Source organism: Cucumis melo, chromosome 4, assembly GCF_025177605.1.
Source record: "Cucumis melo cultivar AY chromosome 4, USDA_Cmelo_AY_1.0, whole genome shotgun sequence".
Lineage (NCBI taxonomy): Eukaryota > Viridiplantae > Streptophyta > Magnoliopsida > Cucurbitales > Cucurbitaceae > Cucumis > Cucumis melo.
The window spans coordinates 3,010,983-3,035,237 of record NC_066860.1 but is presented as its reverse complement, the minus strand read 5'-3'; the positions used below and the strand labels follow the sequence as shown (position 1 = coordinate 3,035,237).

Sequence of the window (24,255 nt, the reverse complement as noted above, 5' to 3'; positions counted from 1 at the left end):
AATTCATTCTTTATCTATTCATATATTTCAATTACAACAAAATTGGACATTTTTTTATTCAACATGTGAATGCAAAGAAATATTTAAACTAAATAGACAGTAAGTGGGCGTAATAATTGATACGAGGATACAATCTTTCACTCTAGACAAGAAGTCCAATTAGCCATAAACTAAATACATAAACACATTTTAACCTAATTTAATTAGATTGATGAATCAAAAGCTGACTTTGGAGTATACAATAAAAATATTTGCAAGTTGCATATACAAGGGATTTTTTTTTATTTAATTAAATTTCAACCAAACGAAATGGTCGGTTGGAGTCGAAATTAAATACAAGAAATAGACATTATGACTTAAGCAAAATGTAGAGCCAACCAATGTTTGAAGATGATGACAAGATAAGAAACGAATTTAATTCTCAAACACATTTCATTTACAAAGTGGATTGCCACATTCCTCTGCCTACTCTTGTCTCTCAAAGCTGTACTAAAAGGAGATTCAATATAACACACACACACACACAAAGACACATATATATATATCCTAAAAGAATTCTATTAACATTACCTACTTAGCTAACAAAAAAATGCTTTTGTTATATCTTCTCATTTATTTATTTAATTCAGGTTCAGCTTTGCGATCTTCTCTCCATACATCTTCCATTGCTGAAACAGAATAGCCTCTCAAGAGCACGAAAAAATGTCCGACAAATAAGATTACATGTACACAAAACATCGGAATAACTGTGAACTGCCAGAATGATTTAACCGGTATTCCCAATTGATTGAGTGAGTCAGCTTTTCTTCAGAATCGCCTCAAGCAGTATTCTAAGGAAAAAGAAGCTCTATCTTACTGGATGGACCTACCAAAGCAATTAATGTTGAACCGAGTAAACGATCGAAGGGAAGTTGCTAGAGACTACTATAAGTTGAAGACCAAAGGGCAAAATATGTTCGATTGAGCTGATTACATGTATTGAGCCAGCCATTGCTTACACATATCGAGCACCGGGAGGGCGTTGGCGTGCAATGCCTGAAAAAATGGGCAGCTCAACTTGAGTTATTGATTCTAAATCAAGCATCAAAAGGCTCAATAGTCTTCACATTGATTAACATCAAAATTAACTTCGTTAGGAAAACAAAAGGCAGGACGTTAATTTCATGTGGGTACAGACATCATTGCTACTAAGCCACATGGTCGATCAATTTACTTTACCATATGTATAAACTGAATCATCTCTCTTTTCCTTTGTCCCAAATCTATCTCATAAACATTACACACATTCAATGCATTTAAAGAACTCATGTTTAAATAATAATAATAATACAATCAAACAAGAATTATTGGGTTAGATGAATTAACCATTTCGAAATCCCATAATACATACACACAGACATATCATTTCATGCTTTATTGACAAGTAGTGTTTGGTTTAAATTTTAACTAGTGGTAAGAGGTGTTAAGAGTTAAGACGAATTACAAGCACTTTTAAAGATTTCCATGGTCGAAACTGGTTTGGGAAATTTTAAGAACAGATAAAAAGACGTACCTTTAGAGCAAGTATTAAACTAATTTTCTTTTGAAAGAGCTTAGATAATAAAAGTTTCTTCAACGTATATGAAGGGTAGGAAGGAAAGTGAGGTAAGAGAACTATGGGTAATCAGATACCTGGCCGAGATTAAACTAAAACTCAGTTCAAATTAGAATTCTATAATAGATGTGATCAAGATGTCTGACCTGATGAGCTACATACTCAACATCAGCAACACTTCCACTTCGAGAAGCAATTTGGAAAGCACTTTTGAGACGACCGCAGACCACACAAGCCAAAACTTTTCTGTATGCACAAGGTGAGTAGCATAAGGAATTGAAGCAATTGTATGGAAATTCAAAATAATACACGGTGAGAAACATAATAACTTCTTCAATGGTTCATATCAACAATCGTTCTTATAATTGAGGAGAATGAATTCTTGTCATCTCTTCTCCCAACATCGATGAACAAAATGAATGCAGGCAATTTAATAAAGTAATAGACAACATTTTATTATAGTGATTCTTGAGCCCTTTGTATGGGAAGAAAGTCTGTTAATATTGCGTGGTAATAGAAGATTGTTGAGTAAATACTTTACGAGCTCAATAAAACTTACACATTCAATTACCATATGACAACTGTACTCCTGCCATCTAGATTTTCATGGGAATCTAAATTACCGAAATGTACAGAGCAACCTCCCTCAAAATTCTGATAGTTGTTCCCTACTCCCACCCAATATACAAAAATGCCACTCTCCTTTCCACTGTCCCTAGTCAAGCTACTTCCTAACATGACCTATTTATAACTTACAGTTTACATGTATGATAAAAAGAACGCTCAGGTGCAAAAGGAATGTCTCTGTCATCTGTGGGTTAATAGGTCAGTCTTTGAAACATAAAGCCCACATTCCAACTCGTTGGTTTGCTTTTTACTTCCTTTGTTTAGCTTGTTATCTTGGTTTAGTTGTATTTGGGTCTGGTCCTTTTTGCTCCTTACTATCTTTTTGTATTTCAACTCATTTTTTCTACTTTGACCTTTAGTCTCACTCATTATATCAGTGACGTGGCTTGTTTCCATTTTTTTTTTAAAAAACATTCTAACGTGCAAAAACAAATCTTGTGCCAGAATCCAACAGAACCATTATTTGGTCAATATGGAATGAAAAAAATTGCAGAATTTGGGATGACAAGGAGAAGCTTTTTGATTTCCCTTTCTCTGATTCTCTGTTCTTACCAACATCCTTAGTGTAAAAACATTTCCCCTTTAACAATTATAGCAAGAGCTTTCTTCTTTCCAATTGAAGGAGTTTTTTGTTTCCGACATCCTTTGGATGGAGTTTTGTCCCCTTTTCTTTTTAATTCCATACTATAAATCAAATTCTCTTACAAACAGAATATAAATCCAAAACGTGGATAAGACAGTTCTTACACGGACACAAATCAGATTGAAGAGCAAAATGATTACCTGTGGCTGCTAGTCAACATATCTATGAGACGGTCTGGCCGCTCCTTGTGTTTGTTAGCATATACATTTATTGCAGCTCCCAAAACCTACCATTCCAAAAACAAGTATGGGTAAAACACACACATTCTCCAATGTTACACAATAGAAAAAAATGAAAATCCCTTACCTGGTCCCAATCACCATCTTCAATGGTGCCTTTGATATTTTTGAAGAACTCTGTCAACTGACCACCTTTCTTCCTCTCCGCAAGCGATGCAGCAACACCAGCATATATATCAACAGCTGGAGGTGGCAGTGGCAAGACAGTGTCAAATACGCTTGAACTGACAATCTTATTAATTAGAAAAGAAAAGTTGCCCAGCCTACACAATGCAATTACTACCTGGAAGACCAAATTGATATATAATCTGGAAGGCCAAATCAAAGTTTTTCTCCACAAGGGTCTCAGCGATCTTACATCTCCTCCTGAAAAACAAAACATCAATTAAATTTCTTCATTTGCTTCTAGTGGGCCATATGACTCCACAAATCATTTAAAAGCATATCGTCATTTTATCTTCTTGAAACACACTTTGCTAGAGTAAAATGATAGTAAAAAGGAACAAGGGTCTCAGCATGGGACTCTAGTCTTAATCTTTCTCTAAATAATATGATTCACACTTTGCAATAAGATCTCATTTTTTATTTAATTATTCATTATTTATTTTTAAAGGAAAAAGGAGCCATCCTTAATTTGGAAACATTACATTTCTGATGTACATGAAAAAATAAAGAGTCAAATAGCCGACCTTCTTCATGACAAGTCATTGAAAAGTAGTTCGAAACATCATATGTACCAAAAGTTAAAAAGCGTTCAGGATGTGATTAACAGGAACTCATGTAAGGTACTTTTAGTAAAAAAATGTGACTCGTTCATCTACTAATTTATACTTTAGGATATTTTTAATTAAAACGATTAAGAAAAAGAACCCTTGAGACATCATCTTCGCTAATAAATCAAATGGTTACTGGCTAACTGCATTTTAGTATGATTGATGAAAATACAATCATCTGATGAAAGTAATAGAACCTGAATGTTTCGGGATCATTTGGATTTCCAAAGAGTGAATGTTTCCATTGCGGTCCATCTGAATCATTGAATGACTTCACAACTTCCACCTAAGAATGTAAAAAATCCACAAGAAGATTTTGAGATTGGTAGTACAAATTACACCTCCACGGCTCCACCGATGACTTGGCACAGAGAACACATGTTATACCGCTGCTAAAACAATCTCCATGTGATTTCAACATTTAACTTCTATTCTAATGATGAAACATCCATCTGTATTAACTTTTATAGGAGACGGACAATTTCCACTTCAATAACAGCCAGATAATCTCATGATTTTTCGCATTAAGTAATAGTGAAAGAACTGTTGCTGATGAAGTTTTGATTTTTCCAGACTTGAACCCAAATATTGAGTGAGAAGTACAGAGTGAAGTTTTCCAATGAATCTTTTTTTTTATTTTAATTGTTAACCACTGACCAAACAAATTATTACATGTTAATTGGAAATTTTTATCAATTCATATTGCCCTAATTCTACACTTCAAATTATGCTTTAGCATTATATGATAAAAGAAAGACAGTAACATCCACTCTGGATGGCAGACATTACTTGGATAGAAATCCTGGCTGAAAACCTGACGAGTCCTTCTTCAGAGAGTTTCTCAGAGGCAGTTTTCACTCTAACTCCCTTTACCATAGGCTTGGTAGAATCTCCACCTTTTTTATGTCGTGCTGAGAGTGCCTCATCAAAGTGCATCTGTAGTTAAATGACAATTGAATAATAAACAAAGTTAGTTTTGGTGGTTTAGTTTCAGATGAATCTATCAAAATTCAAGTCATCAAACTTCTACCACCACCAAACCAGCACAAATACTTTCCATTTCCTATACTATAATAACTATCAATTTCTATACAGTAATTCTTAGTTTTCTTGAGATTTACAAACTTCGAATGCTGAACTTCCAAATAAGCTTTGTCATTCTAACCATCAACAGAACATTTACAGGTCAGTTTTACAGTATGGTTACCATATCTTTGACCGACACGTGTTCGATACTTGGACACTCCGCTAGTTGTTGGACACGTATCGGATACTTGTTACTTGTTAGTATAACAAATGTATTAGACAAGCATAGAACACTCAGCATAGAACACTTATTGAGTAGACTAAAAGGACACATATATGACAATAATAATAACTTTTTGAGTGTGAAATATACCAAATTAGCATATAAATGCACCAACCCATTTGAATTTTTTTATATATATTTTAAAAATGCATATTTTAGCAAACATGTCTTTGCCGTGTAGTGTCCTAGATTTATAGAATGTGGCGTGTCATATCCGTGTCTCACATCCATATCCACACATGTTAACATAGGCAAGATTACTTCAGCACTTGCTGCTGCATTAATATAGTTACATAGTTTACAAACGGAAATCAAATTATGCGTTCTTTCCCAATTTTATTTCGAAGTTGCTAAATATAAAAAGGACCCAAACACAATCAAGAGCCCCCTGACCCAACACCAAACGGGCAAAAAGAAAAAATCCTACAATAGAATAAGGTCAACAAGTACCGTGAGCTGAAATTAAAATTCAGATATACCTTTGCATGTTCTAAATGCTTGACTGCTTCCTCTGGTGAGTAAGAATTCATAAACAACTGTATACAGCAAAGCCCAGCAGCAACATGATCCTGTTTTAATACCTGTAACATAGAGGCAAACAATAAGAAATTTGAATAAAAGATGAAAGGACAAACAAAATGTTAAAAGACAAGCTCACTGATCGATTTATTTCTAGTTTTGTTGTTTTTGATGATGGCTGGTCAGTTTCTCCAAGGCAGAGCCAGATTAGAAAACACATGCAAAACTTATATCAATTTCAATTTTCGGGGCAACAGGTTTATGGTTATGAAGTATGATAACATAAGTCATTCTTCAGTCAACTCTTATCAAGATGGTAACTTCAATGTTCTTTTTGTTCTGCCACTACATGTGTACTATACTAGACAGTCCAGTAACATCAGCACAAAAAAAATTTCAAACTATGTTAGCCCCATTACAGACCGCTAGCTACCTATTTTTATACAACAGATAAGGCAGCACAAAGTAAATGAACAGAAGTATCTTGTTAGCACCACATTGACCAAACCCCTCAAAACTAAAGTCTTGCAGAGAGAAAAAAAAATAGTACCTGAAACACGTATAAATAATTAAAATGTTTGTGCGTTTCACAGAAGTTACAAATACGAGCAAGTGCTGTTGCCATATATTGGTTCATTGATCCATCCTGCAGTTTCGTAGATGATAACTTTGCTGAAATCACCTCCTCAAGAATAGGCATTGCACCATAACCAATACAAAGGTCACACAAATCATCGATGGTCCCATAATCGGTTGCTAATGGATCAGATCTTTGGGGTGAAGATGATGAGGTGACAGCCCCCACACTTGAGGGTTGAGGAGGCACAGGAACAGAATCTAGAGGAAAAAACAGCATGCAGGCTTCTCTGTAGTGTCCATGCCTAAACATAAAGCCGAGCAACATTTGACGTGCATACTGCAAAGAAAGAAAGTAGGTAACAATGATGAGTGACCCTATTGAATCACTGATTCACCCAAAAACTTATGTTTGTGAGTGAAGGTAAATTTAATTATATATCACCAACACTCCCCCTCACTTGTGAACTTGAAATATGTGAAAGACCCAACAAGTGGGAATCAATTGTAACTAAGGAGGAAATAAAATCATAGGGGCTTGAAGACAAGACCTCCTTGGAGTATCTATTCTCATACCATATTAAATCACCAAATGATCCAAAAGCTTAAGCTAATTGGTGAAGGTAAATTTAATTGTATATCACTAACCAGCCCCAACTTATTTCAAATAAATCTAATCGAAAACGATATATCATAAAAAAGTACAAATTTGAAATAAAAATGCAAAGAAGTGGTCATTCAACGAGACATTCTTAGTACAGACGCATTGGATAATCTTGATCATATTCTTTGGAGATGCCTCATGCCATTATTTAGCCAATTTGGGTTCATTTTTTGAAGTTCTTTGGGGTTTCTTTCCCTCATAATGAAGATTGTTGAACAATGATTGAGAAGGTTGGATTGTTCCATCCCTTGAGAGATAAGGACAAGATTCTTTAGCAAGCTTGATATACTGACCAAAAGAGAGCAAATCACAGCCAAAAAGCCCTTAGGAATGAGGGATACCTGAGCCTAATTACGGGAGGATTATAAAAGGAATGCCCCCCAACCATATACAAAAGAATGGAATGCTAATCAATAATCACATTAGGTCGTTCACTGCCAATATTGGAAGCTTTCTGTTCCTTCCAATATTATGCATGATAATTGGTACCGTGAAAACAGATATCCTAATGTCATATTTTTCCTCTTCAAACCATTGTTTAAAAATGAAAAGTCAGGAAGTGCTGACCCCATATAAGCTTATATGTTCCTCCGTATGATATACTCGATGATGGTGGCAGTAACAATTAGAAACAATATCAGGGGAAGAAGCATTGCACACACCAGTCATAGTGTCAAGCATTACAGACAAGCTAAAGCATATATGCAAAAGATTTGGCTTACTTCTTGCATGTAACTAAGACATTCAGTGAACCGAATGCTGTCCAAATTACTACGAGGTCCATCGTCAATCTCTAAACCATGAGGTGAACCATTGCTTGTAGACTCCATAAACCATCGGGATCTTTCTGACCGTGGAAAAGTTGATGGCAGATGTAGAACATTGAGATAAGAATCTGCAGAAAGTGAATCATCTAATATTGTTGGCGCACTTTTAGCCAAATGCTCGTACCTGAAATTTAACTTCTATCAGTTATTTCAATAACACATTTCAGATGTTTATGCTAAAAAAACTCAATTATACATCTATTGCATCAAAGCAACAAAGTCATGTAACCAATACAGGTTCCATTGCAATAATATATAGAATAGCATTGTTTTACATCAAACTCTACATGTGTCAAAACGAACAAGTTCTAGAACAAGAGAGCGTGGGGAAGAAGTGAAAGTGAAGACAGTAAAAATAAATGTACCAAAATTACAAGGAGAACCAAACCGAAGAAAACAAAAAGTAATAGGGGAAGAGGAAAATGGGAAATAAAAATGGAAGACTTGAAGGTTCTTTTTGTTGATCAAAGAAAGGTTTTACCAAAAGGAATCAAATTTCAATAGATCGCACAGCAGTACATCTAAAATCTAATATTGTATTCATAAAAATTCAGCTGAGGATCGTAATGATATCTCATCAACTAGCCTGACATTTTTGGCATCGAAGGAAACACTAATCAGCTACAGGAATCAATGGTCAAAGATGGCTGCCACTTGCACAAGCCACATTGATGTATACCAAATGAGAGAATTTTATCAATGTTTAAAAGTTGTGAATACAAGAAAACAAGTAACCCTATTTATAACTGAAAAGCAAACTAATCCTAAGCCCAATATTATAAAAGAAACTAATCTTAATCCTAATAAACCAAAGCAACTAAGCCTAATCCTAATAAATTAAGGATTCGACCATAACACCCTATTCCTACAACATCACAAATACATGAGAAGAATCGGAAAATACTATGAGTTGTGTGCAAACTGTTACCAATATAGTTGCATTTTTCCATATTTCCTTTCATTGAGTTATCACAAATGATTTTTTAAAACAAAATATAGTTTCAAAAGAAAAATTAAAAACTGTTGGCAGTGAATTCAGTTTGCATATTAATATTGTGGAATTATTCTAATTTGATTCTTCAGCCGTTTAATGTATTCCTCCTCGATGTTGGTCCAACTTCTGTCTTTATTGGATTTCCCTTCATGTGGGTGGTAAGTAAAGCCTTCACACCATGCTGAAATAGTGGAAGACTTTTCGAGCTTCCTCTGGATTCTAAATAATATGGTAAGGCAGCTTCGAGGCAGCCGGTTGCATCTTCTTGCAAGTTGTCAGTTTCAAATTAGTTCTTTATGAGAGAAATTTTTCATTATGCTTTGTATTTAGATTTCTACGGTTATGGTTCTGTTTAGCTTGACCTCTTCTGTTTGGAATTTGTTTTTTAGCTTTTGTTGTAGTTGAAGACTGAATTTTTCTCTTTTCTCTTGCTCTTAGTACAACACTCTTGTACTTTGAGATTAAGACTCTTTTATTAATAACAAATTAAGAGGCTTGTCTCCCTAAAAAAAAAAAAAAAACTAATCACTCTTCTACTAAAATTTTAAATTTTCCAATTCTTTTAAAAGAAATGTAATGTTTCTGGCAGTGTTCCAAACATCCACAACCCCTAGATGCAGAAGAACAGCATCCTGTTTATATTCTATTATAATCTTCTTCTCTTGTTAAAAAAAGAAATTACACTAGAATTGTCATTTATTTTCTTCTCCTAAAATTCTAGCAAAAGGGCCACGAAAGAAAAAGAAGAAGAAAAAGAACATCGTAAGTAAAATATTTTCTTACATTAATCGAACAGTAGCAACCTCCACAGGGGGGCCTCCTTCAATAGTATTGATAATCTCTTGTACAAAAGTCATGGAATCACCCTTGTACAACTGAAAAGCTTGTCTGAGAAGAATTGATGACAGATACAGAAATTAGGTTATTCGAAAACTGCTATGAACCAGATGAAAACAGATGGGGATAATAACTCAGAGAAGTTTTTAGATTACTTCACAATTCACATAACAGTAGGTTCTTTTAAAAGATAGAAGTAAATACTTGAATTTCACACGTGCTTGCACATAGTGCTCCATCCGTATCAAAGCGTGGCCCCATGCATTCCAAACAGGGAAAACATCAATCTGAGAGAAATAAAAATAGAAGTTAATTTTTCACATCATTGCAAAAGGTAATGGCTATGACACTATACCAAATTCATATTACCTTGCACTTTTTGCATGTATATACAGCCATGCTATATCTCTCATCTAGGATCAACCTATCACGGAGACGAGCAGATGACTCCATATCGGCAATATCATCAAGAGATGCCGCAATTCCTGACCCCAAGAGACTTTGAAGTAACTGAGCACGAACTAACCAAGTGTCAGCCTGAGAATGAGCATCAGAAAGCTCATCTGTTGATTGACTACCCAGACTGGAGCTGCCAGCATCTGAAGACGTGTCGTCAAGATCCCTACTTTTTTCAGAATTACTTGATAACTCAGTACCACCTACTAGCTTTCTCAACAAAGATTTAGCATAGAGTAGCCCCTGAACACAGAAAAGATTCTGTTAATTAATCACACCCATTAAATTATGATGTGATTTAAGGAAGAAAAGATCCAAAAATTGCAATTATTTTGAAGAGCTCTACCAAAAGCAAAAAATATGTTTAGAGAGCCACAATATCATAAGATCAACCTATCACAAAAAAAATACACCTGTACAATTGTCTCTGTAGCATGATATGCACGACCAATTATTTCCATTGATGCATTCTCAGGCAACCGCTGAGAGCTCAACACATTCTTCATCTGGCTAATACACAAGTCCATGGCACTTTTGGCGGATGTTAACTCATCAGAACAGAGAGAAAGCAACGCCTACAATTAAAGAATCAAAATATACTGAGATGTGCAGCAGAGGATGCACACAGGGAAATTTCAATTTCTGACACCAAAATTGTCACTGATGAGTTAAATCAGCACTGAAAATACCTAAGGAAAAAGGTCAACAACCGTACAATTCACTGAAGAATGTAAATACCAACGTTCTAATGACTATTTTGAGAAAACATTTTGTCATTGGCCTATTTTTAGTCTAATATTATTAGGTTTCTGCAGTTTTTTGGCTAATTTGACAAGAAATATGTAAAGGCAATTCTTTTTCAAATAAAGCTAAAGATGCTGAAGCTGCTGCTTGGATTCAAGTCGAATATTCTACCTATAGTTCCTTTAAGAATATCAAATGTTTAAATTTTTACTTTGTTTTCTATTGTTTTTGCTCATTCCCATCAAATGAAATTTCCTTCAGCAATCTAGTACCATTTTCAGGATGCATTATGCTCCTAATATTTTTATAGGAAAAATATAAACCTTTATTCATGACCTATTAATTTCAATAAAATATTTGTTTTTAGAGACGCATAAAAAAGTAAAAAGAAAAGAAAAAGGTGCTCCTTAACCACTCCCCCAATACAATCAAACCTCATAAGAAACAGCTTCAGGGTTGTACATGCATGGAAAACAAAGATTCTACCGACCCGATGATATTTGAGCAGTAACTTTTTTCTTCTATTATGAACCCAATTTTCCTTATCAAGCTCTCTGTCATACCTTGAAAAGAGTAAAGTCAGGGGCACTTTCATATCTATGAGATCCACGAATAGCTTCATCCTTTTCTGCATCTCCTGTTAGCATCCACTCCTCAGAAATCGAAACAGATGGTAGTCTTTCTTGACCATCCATGGGAAATGATGATACCCCATCCTCTTGAATTCCAGTCATTGCCTCCCAAGCAACTCTTTCAGATGGTGCGAGCCCAGAACTTTTCCTTTTTCTGTAAAGCTCTTTTGGAGCAGTCTTTTCCCCAGTATTATTTCGAGGAGCCCATGAAAATGCTCTACGAGCCTCTTTCTGAAAATTACTTAGGCTGGTAGTGAAAGATGACCTTGCAGACACTCCTGATCTTGGTTTCGGTTTAGGTCTTGTTCCTGAGATGGATACACGATGTTCTCTAGGTGGAGAGTTGATATTGATAATAATAGCTTTAGTGGCATAAGTAATGATGACATTGTTGTCTCTCAAGAAAGGAAATTCTTTTATAATCTGCACACGAATAGGATTAATCATCAGATTTTATCTCAGAGAAACATAAAAGAGGATATCTTTGAATGATGAATTGGGATGACATCAACTCAGCATTCCACCAGATACATACAATTTACAGCCACTAGAACGTTAGCAAAGAATCAAGAGGTACTAAAAGTCAAGAGTTTTAATACCAAAGAAGCAGATTGCAGTTGCTTCCTCATCAGCAAAACCTCCAGTATCAAATGAGGATGCTCGTGTAATGCTGAACATCTTTGCTGCCATGGCAGTGGCAAAGCAGCCAGCACACGCAGACCTAAGGCCCAGGAGTTAAGTCGAGATACCTCAACTTCAGACAGATTTCCTTCTCTACGCTTCAGGAAAAAGTGAACCTTTGGAGAAAATGGAAAGGAAATTATATTAAAGAAACAAAAATGGAAAAAAATTCGAATCATGAGGTCTAGCCAATCTTTAAATGTTAGATCAGGATACAATTATTACCAGAAGCTGCTTTGAGCGGAGATTGGGTAGTAATTGCATTGCGCCCATAGCCACAGGCAATGCATCATCTGAGTCACGTAGTGAGGAAAGAAAGCGTGAAGCTTCTGCTGGGCCTCCCCCATTGAGCGGGTCAGCAGTCAGAAGCTTCACAAGTTGTCTTCCCTGTAGTTCTCGGCGCAAATCTATAGATAGTCCAGCACTTTCAGCTACCTCTAAAGCAGCAAAAACAGCTCCTTTACCGGCTAATCTAAGAGCCAATCCCTCAGGATCCTCCTTACACTCCACTTCAACCTGATGTCCAAGATAACAGCATAATGGTGAATGAAAAGATTATTACTAGATACTAAATCCTCGAGAAAAAAATGAGTTTAGAACCCTTTCCCACTCAAAATGTAAATTTCTTTAAAAAAATATTTGTGACCTCTTGCCAGCTGCTAAAATGATCGTCAGCACTTAATATATGCCCATACTTCTGCAAAGCTTGTCTGATTTGCATGACCTACATGTTCCATTTGATAAATCCAAAAGCAGAAAGGAATCAGTTTTTTCTATCAGGGAGAGTAATCCACAAATAGCAAGCAACAAAGGCCAAAACAGAGTAAAATTTAAGAGTCGCACTTGATTTCTTAGAGGATCAGATTGAGGCAGGTGGCAGTTGCACATAGTAAGAACATTCAAAGCAGCATCCAGCTCCCACCTATGCATATACCTGGAAAGAAAATTCAGAATTAAAAATAATATTTCCTATCCCAAGACATTTAGAGCACGTCTAAATTTAAAAGGAGGGCTGAATAACATGCTGCACTACCATGAGCAGATTTCTTTTAATTAATATCTTGAAATATCTAATACCCAGAAAGAAGTCAAAAGTTCATGTTCTCATTGGGAAACTATAACAAAGAAAATAAGAATGAAGATATGAAACCATTCTCGTATCTACTTAACTTGAGAAATTTAACAAGCATGCAAGTTAAAGCATCAGATATATAATTCTAGAGATCAGCTACAGAGCATGACAAGAAGAGAACACTTTCTATGACATCACTTACTTAAGGGCTAGTCTAGCCGCTAATTGTTTATCCTTCAACCGTAGACAATACTGCCAGCTAGTACTCCAGACACCAGGATTTCCATGATGCTGAGATTGTCTAAAAATTGAATCTCTCTCTTCCTCACGTTCAATCAGTAGTTTAAGCAACGAATCAGAGGCTCCATTACGTAGAAATCGATCAGAAATAGCAAGAGCATCCATTAATTGGCCATCATCAATTAATCTGTTCTAAAAAAGAAGAAGAAAAACCCCCCACCACGTTGTTAGAATTTTTGTCTGACAAACAAACTTTGATTGTGATAAATAAACAAAAATTTTGTAACAAAATTGAATGATCAGAATAACAACATAAGTAGCATTCAACCAACCATACAACGACTGATTTCATAATTCAGTAAAGTTGAACAGAAAAATTCTTAGAAGCAAATTTCCAGACTAAATAACAAACCAAACGGTGTAAAACCAAAGTCTAATCTTTTGTTTGAATGAAATCTTATCTCTCAATGTGAGAGGAGATGTTTATTTATTGAGGAAAATGTAATACAAGTTAGTTATTTAGTAACTAACTAAGTAGTTGTAACAATTATAACAGTAAACTATAACAGAAAATAGTAAGACAGCAGGTTTAAGCTATTTGGATTACATCATTCCACCCCCTGAGCATCTAACTCTTACTCGAGTTGGGTATGCTATGTAAGCTGGAATCCATCAGGCACATTGTACTTTTTGAGGTCTGCAATGTTGAAAACTGGGCTGATGTTGATCCCTTCAGGCAGCGCAAGCTTGTAGGCATTTGGCTCATATTTAGCTATTATTCTACATGGATCAATCTGTCTATCTTTTAACTTTCCATAGGTTCCAGCCAGGAACCTCTTCTTCTTCAAGTGGGCCATTATAGGTCTCCAATTTGAAAATGGACTTCCCTTCTCTTCTTGTCTTTCTCTTCTTTGTAGGATTCTACAGTCTTAGATGTTCAATGACTTCTGTGCGAAGCTTTTGGATTCTTTCAAAAGTGAATTCGCCTGTAGATCTATTCTTCATGTTGTTAAAAGTGAATTCAGCTTAGACAAGAATGATATCCCATTGCTTAGGATGGGTTCCACTTAGGCATCGAATCAAATTCCCCAATGACCGGTTAGTTACTTCTGTCTGTCCATCTATTTGTGGATGAGCAGTGGTACTAAATTTCGGAGTGGTGTCAAATTTCTTCCATAAAGTCTTCCAAAAATGGCTAAGGAACTTGGTATATCTATTGGAGACTATGGTTTTAGGAATACCGTGTAGCCTTACTATCTCTATAAATAAGAGAGTGGCTATGTAAACCGCATCAGTCGTCTTCTTGCAAGCCAAAAAGTGTGACATCTTGTTGAATCTATCAACAACCACCATAACTAAGTCAAATCCTCTTTGAGTTTTAGGTAGACCTACTACATAATCAATCGATAAGTCTTTGCATATATTTTTTGGAATAGGTAGAGGAGTATAGAGGCCAGCATTCGTTGAAATCCCTTTTGCTCTTTGGCAAATAGCACATCTCTTCATGAGATTGTTGGTGTATCTTCTAACTTGCGGCCAATAGAACCTTTTATTAATAACATGGAAGGTCTTGTCTTGACCAAAGTGCCCTACTAACCCACCCGAGTGTGCTTTTATTAAGACCTCCTTAAGGAAGTATGAGGAATGCATAATTGGTCTCCTTTGAAGAGGAATCCTTCCATCAAGTGATAGTCTCCTTTTCGGATATGGTTAGGCCAATTGCTCCAAATCTCCCCAAAATTTTCATCGTTCTCGTATAGTTTTGGGAGATGGTTGAAGGCTATAATCTCTGCTGAAAGAACAGTCAATAAGGTCCCTTTTCTACTTAGAGCATCGACAACCCTATTTTCTTTCCCGACTTGATGTTTGATTGTAAAATCAAAACGCTGGATATAAGACACCCATCGATCATGCATCCTGTTGATGCTTTTTTGAGCTTATAGATACTTTAAAGAAAAATGGTTAATGAGTAGTATAAACTCCTTAGACAAAAGGTAGTGTTTCCACTGTTTTAAGGCTCTAACAAGAGCATATAGCTCTTGGCCATAAGTGCTCAAGCTTGTCTAGGAGAACTCAATTTTTCACCGAAAAACTCCACTGGATGTCCCCCTTGTGATAGGACCGCCCCAAATCTAGCTCCACTGGCATTACTACTACTTCAAAGGGACTATCAAATTCTGGGAGTTTAAGAACTGGCTGACTGCTAAGCTTCTTTTTAATTAAACCAAAGCTTTGTTGTTGGTTCTTTCCTCCAAGTAAGAGCTCCTTTCTTTAAACAATTAGTCACTAGGGCTGTTATGGAGCTGAAATTTCTGATGAATTTTTTGTAAAATGAAGCCAGCCCCGTGAAGGCTTGGATTTCCTTCTCTAAATTTGGAGTTGGCCAATTTGCCATAGCTTCAACTTTGCTCTCATCTATCCTCACTTGGTTTTCACAGTTAATAAACCCTAGGAATGGAACTTCCCCAGAATGTACACTTTTTCGAGTTAATATACAGTTCATTCTTTTCTAGGGCTTCAAAAACCAGCTTTAGATGCTGTAAATGGTCTTCCTCATTTATGTTGTACACCAAGATATCATCAAAATAGACAACCAGAAACTTGTTAAGGAAAGAAAGAAGCACTTGATGCATTAGTCACATGAAAGTGCATGGTGCATTGAACAAGCCGAAAGGCATTACTAGCCACTCAAATAGCCCCTCGTTTGTCTTAAAAGTCGTTTTCCATTCATCTCCCGACTTTATTTGGATTTGATGGTAGCCACTTTTTAAGTCTACCTGAGAAAAGATAAAGGGCTCCTCCAAGTTGATCAAGTAGATCATTGATTCGAGGGATAAGGAAATGATACTTGATAGTTATCTTGTTGATGGCACGGCTATCAACACACATTCTCTAGCTACCATCTTTCTTTGGAGTCAATAGGGCTGGGATTGCATAAGGGCTGATACTCAGCTGAATATGTCCCTTTTTTAGTAGCTCTTCTACATGTTGATGCAAGATTTCGTACTCCCTTGGACTCATCCTATAGTGAGGAAGGTTAGGAGGGGAAGAGCCTGATGCTTGGAAACTGCCGCAATAATTCTTGCACCTTTGATGGCACATGTTTGGAGCAATTTATGGAAGGATGGCCTGCAACAACAAGGCCTAAGATATCAGATTCTCTATCTTTAATAAACTTTTTACCACTTACAGTGACGAAGAGATGGTTGTTGGGCTTCTTTGAATTCACACCATTTTTCTTTCTAAGAGGCATTAAGACAATCATCTTATTCGTCCACTATAATTCATAGGTATTCCCCCTTCCTCTCTGGACTACTTGGACATCATACTGCCATGACCTTCCAAGCAAGATATAGCAAACATCCGTATCTAATACATCACAAACGATTTGGTCTTTATAACTTCCTCCAATTGACAAAGGCACTGAGCAAATCTCATTTATCTGTGTATCTCCACCTTTCTTGATCCATCCTATTTTGTAAGGATTGGAATGTGGTTCTGTTTTCAGTTTAAGGGCAGTAACTAGCTTCTTAGAAACAAAATTCTCACTGCTGATACTGTCAATAATCATGTTGCATACCTTACTTTGAATAGTGCAACGGGTCTTGAAAAGACTATGCCTTTGTTGGTGGGAGTTGTCATTTTTAGGTGCAATAAGTATACAAGAGAGTCTTTCTCCTTCATCAAGCTCAAGGATCTCTTCATCTTGATCAAAATTTCCTTCTTGCTCCTCAATGAGGTCTTTATCTTCCTCTAGAATGGCTAAGGTCTTCCTTTTAGGGCAAGAGTTGGAGAGGTAGCCAGTTTGTCCACAACGGAAGCATTTACTCAAATTAAGCCTTTGATACACGTTCTCTGTTTATCTCTTGGGAATTGCTTCAGTCTTCTTCCCATTTGGAGTCTTCGTCTTGCTCTTTAGTGGACTGAGTAAGAGAAGAGTTTGTTGCTGTAACCTTGTTGCTATTGGTGATATTCCACGGTCTTCTTCTTGTAGTCTTTCTTGAACTAAGTTCAATAATCTCCTCTACAAATTCTGCATAAGTGATGACACCAAAAAGGGTTAGGAAAGGTTAAAGTTTTACCTTTTCTTTTATATCAAACCTTAATCCTCCAATAAACCGAGCAATGAGGTGTTGTTCATTCTCCACCAGATTCGTTCTAGCCCCTAATCGGTGGAATTCTTCAATATAATCTGCTATAGTTCGAGTTCCTTGCCGGCAATTTTGATATTGGTTGTAAAGGATTTGTTCATAGTTGGGTGGAAGGAACCAAGCTTTCATCAACTTCTTCATTTTCTCACTAGAAGCAATAGGTCTTTTACCATGTCCTCCTATTGACTTCAATTTACTCCCACCAAGCTTAAGCTCCAGCTTTCAACTCCAAAGCAACTAAATGCACCTTCTTTCCCTCAAGAGTGTTCATATAATTAAAAGAAATATCAGCATTCTTCGAGCCAATTTAAGAAAATCTCTATATTTCTTTTACCATCGTAGTCAGGCAAGTCTATTTTCATTTTATGTTCGGTCGGCTCCCTTCTTCTTTCATTAAAACGTGGCCAGAACCTTCTATCTTGATCATATACTAAACTTTCTTGAGGTTCATCATCAGTAGAGCTCCATTCTTGAGGTTCTTGATAGTAATCTTGGATTCTTGGAGGGAGTTCTTGATAATCTTGAATCAGTCTTCTTCTTTCTTGAACTTCAAATCTTCTTTCTTGAAGATTTCGTCCACCTCTTTGAAGTCCAGCCCCTCGAATACCTCGTTGTCCCCATGCTTGAACAAATTCTTGTCGTTCTTCTTGTGCTATTTGAGAAGGACCTAGGTTTCAAGTCGTTTTAGGACTTCTTGAAGTGTTTGCTTGAATTCCCTCCACTGAAGCCTCCAACGACAGCAAACATCGCAAGATGGTTCTTGAGAGAGGACGGAAGTTATATCCGCCTCTTGGTTTTGAGCTGGTTGCTCTGCCGCTACCGGTTGGTTTCTCCGGCAGTCATAGGTCCCGAGAGCTTATGATGCTCTAATACCAATTGGTGTAAAACCAAAGTCTAATCTTTTGTTTGAATGAAATCTTATCTCTCAATGTGAGAGGAGATGTTTATTTATTGAAGGAAATGTAATACAAGTTAGTTATTTAGTAACTAAGTAGTTGTAACAATTATAAAGTAAACTATAACAAAAAATAGTAAGACAGTAGGTTTAAGCTATTTGGATTACATCACCAAACGTGGGTCATATCATGTGCAATTTCTTTTTTAAGAATATTACACCAAATATGGGGTAGAAGAATTTGAACCCACAACCTCCTAGTGAAAGCAACAATTTGAGCTACACCTAGGTTGGCACCATGTATTGTAGTAGGATTAGGAACGGTATCTTGGTCAAATCCTTAATTGATTAGGATTAGGATTAGTTTCCATGATTGATTAGAACTAAGATTAGTTTCCTTGGTTTATTAACATTAGGATTAGAATTAGTTTGTTTTTCCATTCTCTATAAATAGAGTAATTGGCTACATCACCATGTGTCTTTTAGCAGGAACATAGATATTTTGTTCCCTATATGAGGGAAGAGTTTGTCCGATTAGGAGCTAGAAATAATCTCCAGAAACAGATCAACAACAAATTTCCAGATTTGTTAATGGTCTTCGTAATACATGTAAAAAGCGAGGAAAATCTTCAACTAAGAAGCACAAAAAACTGAGAGAGAGAGTCGGAGTCCCCATAAGAATCTAAGAGAAACTGAACCAAAAAAACCATACCACACAAAAAGAAACATCAAATCAAAAAATTGACCTGATTACACCGTGAAAGACCAAAAACTCTGAAAACCCATACGAGTGAAATGAGATCCCTAAGCAAAGGGGAGTTTAAGAATCTATAATGGGAAAAAGAGGGGACAAAAAACCCCAAACAATCCATGAAATGCAAATAGCTCTAATCAAACAAGGTGAACACCATTAAGTTGTAACTCCCGGAGAACTAGAATGAATTACCTGCTGCTGAAGATCGCAAACCTTAACCAACGAGGAGAATTTATTCGAATCAAAGAAGACATTGGTGAATCTACAGAAAAAGGCTCTGAACAATGCCTTCACTTGCAAAAGAACGATCATAGGCTTTTGCAAATATGGCTGATAGCGACTTCTATTTCACTGGTTTCTCCAAAGGAACTTCTACTTCTGCACGGCTCACGCTGACCCATGATTCCTCTTCACCATTTGAAACGAGATAAAACTTCTATACGAGAAGGGGAGTTGAATATCCCTTTAATAAACTAAACATTTGATCCAATGAGAGACAATAGACTGCTTAAAGAACTTGTCGGACCCAAAGACATGCTATTTAGAAGTGACTGATAGAGAAATCAAAAGATGAGTAAAAGACTACTAATGCATCAGAATTTCTCTCTTCGCAATCTAAACCACTGGGAACTTCTTTCTTTCGAGAATAAGACAAAGGGAAGGGTTTCATGAGCCATAGTTTCACTCTGCTAGAACTTGCTGTAGGTTGAAGAGATAATGAATGAATGACTTCTTCTAGAAGCTCTTCTTGAAGTGAAAATTTTTCAATAGGAAAAAATGAGGATCAACTACCTTAGGACCATCGTCACCATCATTAGCCAAATTAAAAGCATCATCTTCCATTACCATTTTTATTTTGCTATATTTTGCAGAGAATTTTCATTCAATCAATGAAAAAGTTTCTTATCCAAAATAATGATGTTGATGATGATGATATTGTAGAAATTTGTGGGGGATATACGAGCACTATTGCATCCCCTCCATTTTTGTCCCAAAACCCTTTACTTTAAGGATTTCTCCAAGTAAACCCAATTCCCAATCTATTCTATCAAAGGCCTCAAGTAAACCCAATTCCCAATCTATTTTATCAAAGGCCTCTTCACATCAAGTTTTACCACGATTCCTTTCCTTTTCTTACAGTCCCATTCCTCAATAAGTTTGTTAGCCACAAGTGATTGACCTATCCAATCTTGGCAAAACTCAAAAGCCAATTGATTTTCTGGGGTAGCACCCTTTTCAACCAATGATAAAACCTAGCAACTACTTTGTACAGCCAAAGAATCAAGTTCAACATGTATTGGGTACATGATATGACACTTATGGTACAAAATCAAAGTAGATCCAATATTTGTTAAACGTGACACTTAATAAGTATACTAAATAGACACATATGGAAGTATAGACTTCCACCAAACACAAAATAATACAGACATCAATCTACTAGCATGTTGAACACATAGATTGCTGACAAAAGGAAAATCAAGATTACTAAGAAAAAGAATGATTTACAATACCGCTCCACAGCTTTCTGATAGGGTTCTTCATTTTCCCAATCAAACGAAAGGAAAGTTGTTGTATCAAGTTCATGAATTTCAGATTTTGCAAAATGGCCCCATCCATCTTGAAATGTTGCATCCTGAACATTTATACCGGGTAAAGGCACCGAAGTTTTACTGCTACTAACAATTTCATCAAACTCTGACTCAGTATCGCTGTCATGCTCAAGAAGTCTCTTCATTGAAGCTCTCGTGTCAGGCTTCAAACCAAAATCATCTGCATCCTGTTTTGCTGTTATAGCAAACTCTGAAACTCGATGAAGATTGGTTTGCAATTGTATCCACCGGTTTAAAGTTGGAAACCTACTTTAATGTTCAAAAAATAATAAACACAAATGGAAAAAAATGAAAGTAAAATTGGAAAGTAAATGATATAAGAAATAATAACCTCTCAGATTGATCAAGAGCAAACTCTAAAAAGAGCCTGTCAGCATCGGGCGCCTGCAGTAAGCCGTCATTTGAGGTGCTTGAGATAGGGTTGCTACCACTGTATAATATACTACTCCCAAAAACGCATGCCAAGATAGCCCTTACTGGAGATATCTTAACCAAATGCTTTACAATATCCAACTGTAAAGGATAAAGAGGAACTCCAGTCATTGCCAATGAACTTCTAGCACCGCTTAACTTTGCCTCCTTCGTTGACGGTGAGAGTAGTCTATTCTCAGAACTACCTTTTGAACCAGATGGAACAACTGGAATACATGCCCATCCGCAACCAGATCGTGGGGGATAAACAGGAGGCACACATGCTGAAATCACTTCATGAACAAAATCTGCACTCATTATTTCAGCAACTTTACCAGCTGCATCAGTGCTTCCTCGATCAAAAACAAGTCGAGTTATAAGCTGCATTGTACAAAGCAAGTACAAGAAAACAATTTTCATCCAAGATCATTAATCTATGCAAAAAATCTGAATCATTAAGCACAAAGCATGCCTTTCATAAGCCTCCTTCGGAATACAATGTATGTTTTCCTCAATGTCATAGCCTTAGAGCTAGTAAAATTTACAATTTGGAAGAATGATAACCTCTAGGATCCTATGTAACTTTCAGCAATTTTGCACCAAGGTTTCAAATAGAAAAGGAACTCTACTTCAAAATAAAGAAAATAATGAAACGTCTGATCCACTAAATTGTGCTATACCAAGTCTTCATTCTTGAACAAAAAAGAACTAGACAAATATGTCTGCCAAGTGATTCTACAATCATTCTGAGAACCATGTCATTCAGTAGCTAACTATAATGATGAAAAGATTGTGCCAAATAAGCATGCAAGAGGAAAGAAGAACAAGGATACTTACATCTTTTGGCCACTCGTACACAAGTGAGAAATAATTGAAATCATGAGTTGTATCAGTTCCATCCACAATGTCACCAACTGCAGCAATATGGAGAATGAATTGTGATAGATATGTTGAGGGCTTGGCACTTAACGGCCCAAATAGCATCTTCCCAGCTTCTTTCACATCATAACCAACTGCTTGCATGCTGCTATCTCCAGCTATAGAACTCAAATGTGTCTGACTTACAGCTCTAAGCCCAAGACCAAGAACCCCATCCTTGTTTAAATTAGTTACCTTCCGGTTTGCAGACTGGTTTTCCCCACTTCTAAGAAAATGGTGTTCTAGTTCATCAGTAACAGCTCTTGCCAAGTTATGAAGCTTACCTTAGGTTTCATAAGACAGGAATAGAGAATGAGATCACGGGTTTAGCTCAGGAAAAAGAAGAAAATTAACAATTTAATCAAAGAAGAAATACATACCACTCAGAAATTGTCGCTTTCCTTGGTGGGCATCTTCAATCATTTGATGTAGCATACCAAGAGCACGTTCCCTTTGCCCTTGACGTTGTGAGTCCTCTGCGGAAGAAATAATATTCTCACCGGACATAATAGACTGAAGGCATGGAGAACTTTCCTAGAAGATATCACAAAGGAGAGCGTATAAGTCTACAAGTGCAATTGTACTATGAAAATTGGAATGGGTAGCAAAAGAAGATAATAGGTATTTGTAAATCTTATCGAGCAATGATTATTCAAAATTTGCGAATATAGCTGTTAGAATTAGTTGGCTTAGCCCATTGGAGAGATTTACCCTAAATATTCTTTCTTTTTTTTATCTCTTTGTACTTTTCTATTTATTCCATCTTGTACCTATTGTATGATTATCATAAAATAATAAAACTAAAAACATCGTAGTTTTTCTCCTGGTTCTTGGTTTCCACGTAAGCCAGTTTCGTGTTTATTGCTTTCAATAATAGCAAAAAAATTAATTTTGATTTTTGCATTTTTTATTATTCTAATTTCACTCTCATTTATGTATCAGCGTGGATATCTGATATACTCTGCATTTGGTATACCAGTCAATTTAAAAACTTAATATTTGGTGTACAAGTCAACCGATATGCCAAATATAAAGTATATCGTTTAAACAACTAATACATCACAACTTTAATCGTGTTACGATGGATGTTGTTTGATTGTGGTGAATATTATATCATTTTTTAACAACAAACGAATCATTTAATTAATAAAATGAGATTGTGGTGAATATTATATCATTTTTTAACAACAAACGAATCATTTCATTAATAAAATGAAAACAGAGACTAATGCTCAAATGATACGAACTCCACAAGGGAGTGAATGAAAGCAGTAAAAGTAATAAATGAAAATTTACAAATGGAAAGATAAATGCATTCCAGTTATGGAATGAATCTTGTTCCCTAATTTCATTTTACCAATGAAATGTAACTCTTTAAAAATAAAATTGGATAAATCTACAATAGAGTAGATAGTAAAATGTTTAGAAAGAGAACATCTAGTAGAAATTTAAGACAAGATGAGCCAAAATGATCTAACCAAGTCAAAAGTTGTCTTTTTAGCATTCATTCCCATTATTTCACTTCAATTGGAGTTTTTATCTCTGACATTAGTCTCTTTCATATGTTAAAAAGTTTTGACTCTTGTCTTAAAGAAGAAGAAAAAGCACATCAACAAGTCAAATTCATGGAACAGAATATAACAGACTTGAGGGAATTGGCAATTTTTCCTACAGAACGCCAAATAAATTATACATAAATAATCACCTGTTCCACAAACTCATGTAAACGCTTGAGAATGCGCCTTGAAACAGAGATGATTCCCACTTCAAGGATCTGATCCCAATAATTGGACCCAGACTTTGGAGGTGCACCTGGATATATCTCAGATAGCATAATTTGAGCCTGCAAAAAATACAAAACAAAAGTAAGTCGTTTAACTGGTAGGGAGAAAAAAAAAACCTTACTTCATGAGAAATTTGAGAGGGAATGAACAAATAAACAAAACCTCTTGGTACATATTCTTCTACTATTCTACAGCTTAGATATTTAAGAAATCCCTTTCAGACATTTGCTTCTCATAGAAAAGGGAGAGAGGATTCACACCAGCAGTTTTTTAACCAAACTCTTTGCACTGCGGTAGTTGGC

The 24,255-nt window shown here is 36.0% G+C and overlaps 1 protein-coding gene across 3 annotated transcripts in view; it reads right to left on the bottom strand.

Annotated features, from left to right (window-relative positions):
* Positions 1–391: 391 nt before the first annotated feature.
* The window catches only part of LOC103503783 (uncharacterized), a 31,871-nt gene continuing 8,007 nt past the window's right edge, over positions 392–24,255 (bottom strand). For 2 of the 3 annotated variants that reach the window (XM_008468125.3, XM_017048055.2), the window contains 26 exons: positions 23,875–24,012; positions 22,550–22,703; positions 22,089–22,453; positions 21,172–21,632; positions 20,742–21,086; positions 13,390–13,614; positions 12,959–13,049; positions 12,762–12,839; positions 12,341–12,631; positions 12,034–12,231; positions 11,366–11,857; positions 10,472–10,633; positions 9,972–10,301; positions 9,807–9,889; positions 9,549–9,653; positions 7,667–7,895; positions 6,255–6,620; positions 5,665–5,766; positions 4,666–4,812; positions 4,074–4,162; positions 3,387–3,469; positions 3,171–3,286; positions 3,005–3,090; positions 1,741–1,840; positions 974–1,035; positions 392–865 (listed from right to left, as the gene is read on the bottom strand). In XM_008468125.3, coding sequence (XP_008466347.2) covers positions 853–865; positions 974–1,035; positions 1,741–1,840; positions 3,005–3,090; positions 3,171–3,286; positions 3,387–3,469; positions 4,074–4,162; positions 4,666–4,812; positions 5,665–5,766; positions 6,255–6,620; positions 7,667–7,895; positions 9,549–9,653; positions 9,807–9,889; positions 9,972–10,301; positions 10,472–10,633; positions 11,366–11,857; positions 12,034–12,231; positions 12,341–12,631; positions 12,762–12,839; positions 12,959–13,049; positions 13,390–13,614; positions 20,742–21,086; positions 21,172–21,632; positions 22,089–22,453; positions 22,550–22,703; positions 23,875–24,012 — 4,911 coding nt within the window. In that variant the 3' untranslated portion in view covers positions 392–852. Of the gene's footprint in view, positions 1,036–1,740; positions 1,841–3,004; positions 3,091–3,170; positions 3,287–3,386; positions 3,470–4,073; positions 4,163–4,665; positions 4,813–5,664; positions 5,767–6,254; positions 6,621–7,666; positions 7,896–9,548; positions 9,654–9,806; positions 9,890–9,971; positions 10,302–10,471; positions 10,634–11,365; positions 11,858–12,033; positions 12,232–12,340; positions 12,632–12,761; positions 12,840–12,958; positions 13,050–13,389; positions 13,615–20,741; positions 21,087–21,171; positions 21,633–22,088; positions 22,454–22,549; positions 22,704–23,874; positions 24,013–24,255 lie in introns of all 3 variants that reach the window. The other variant, XM_008468126.3, reaches the window with a different exon arrangement.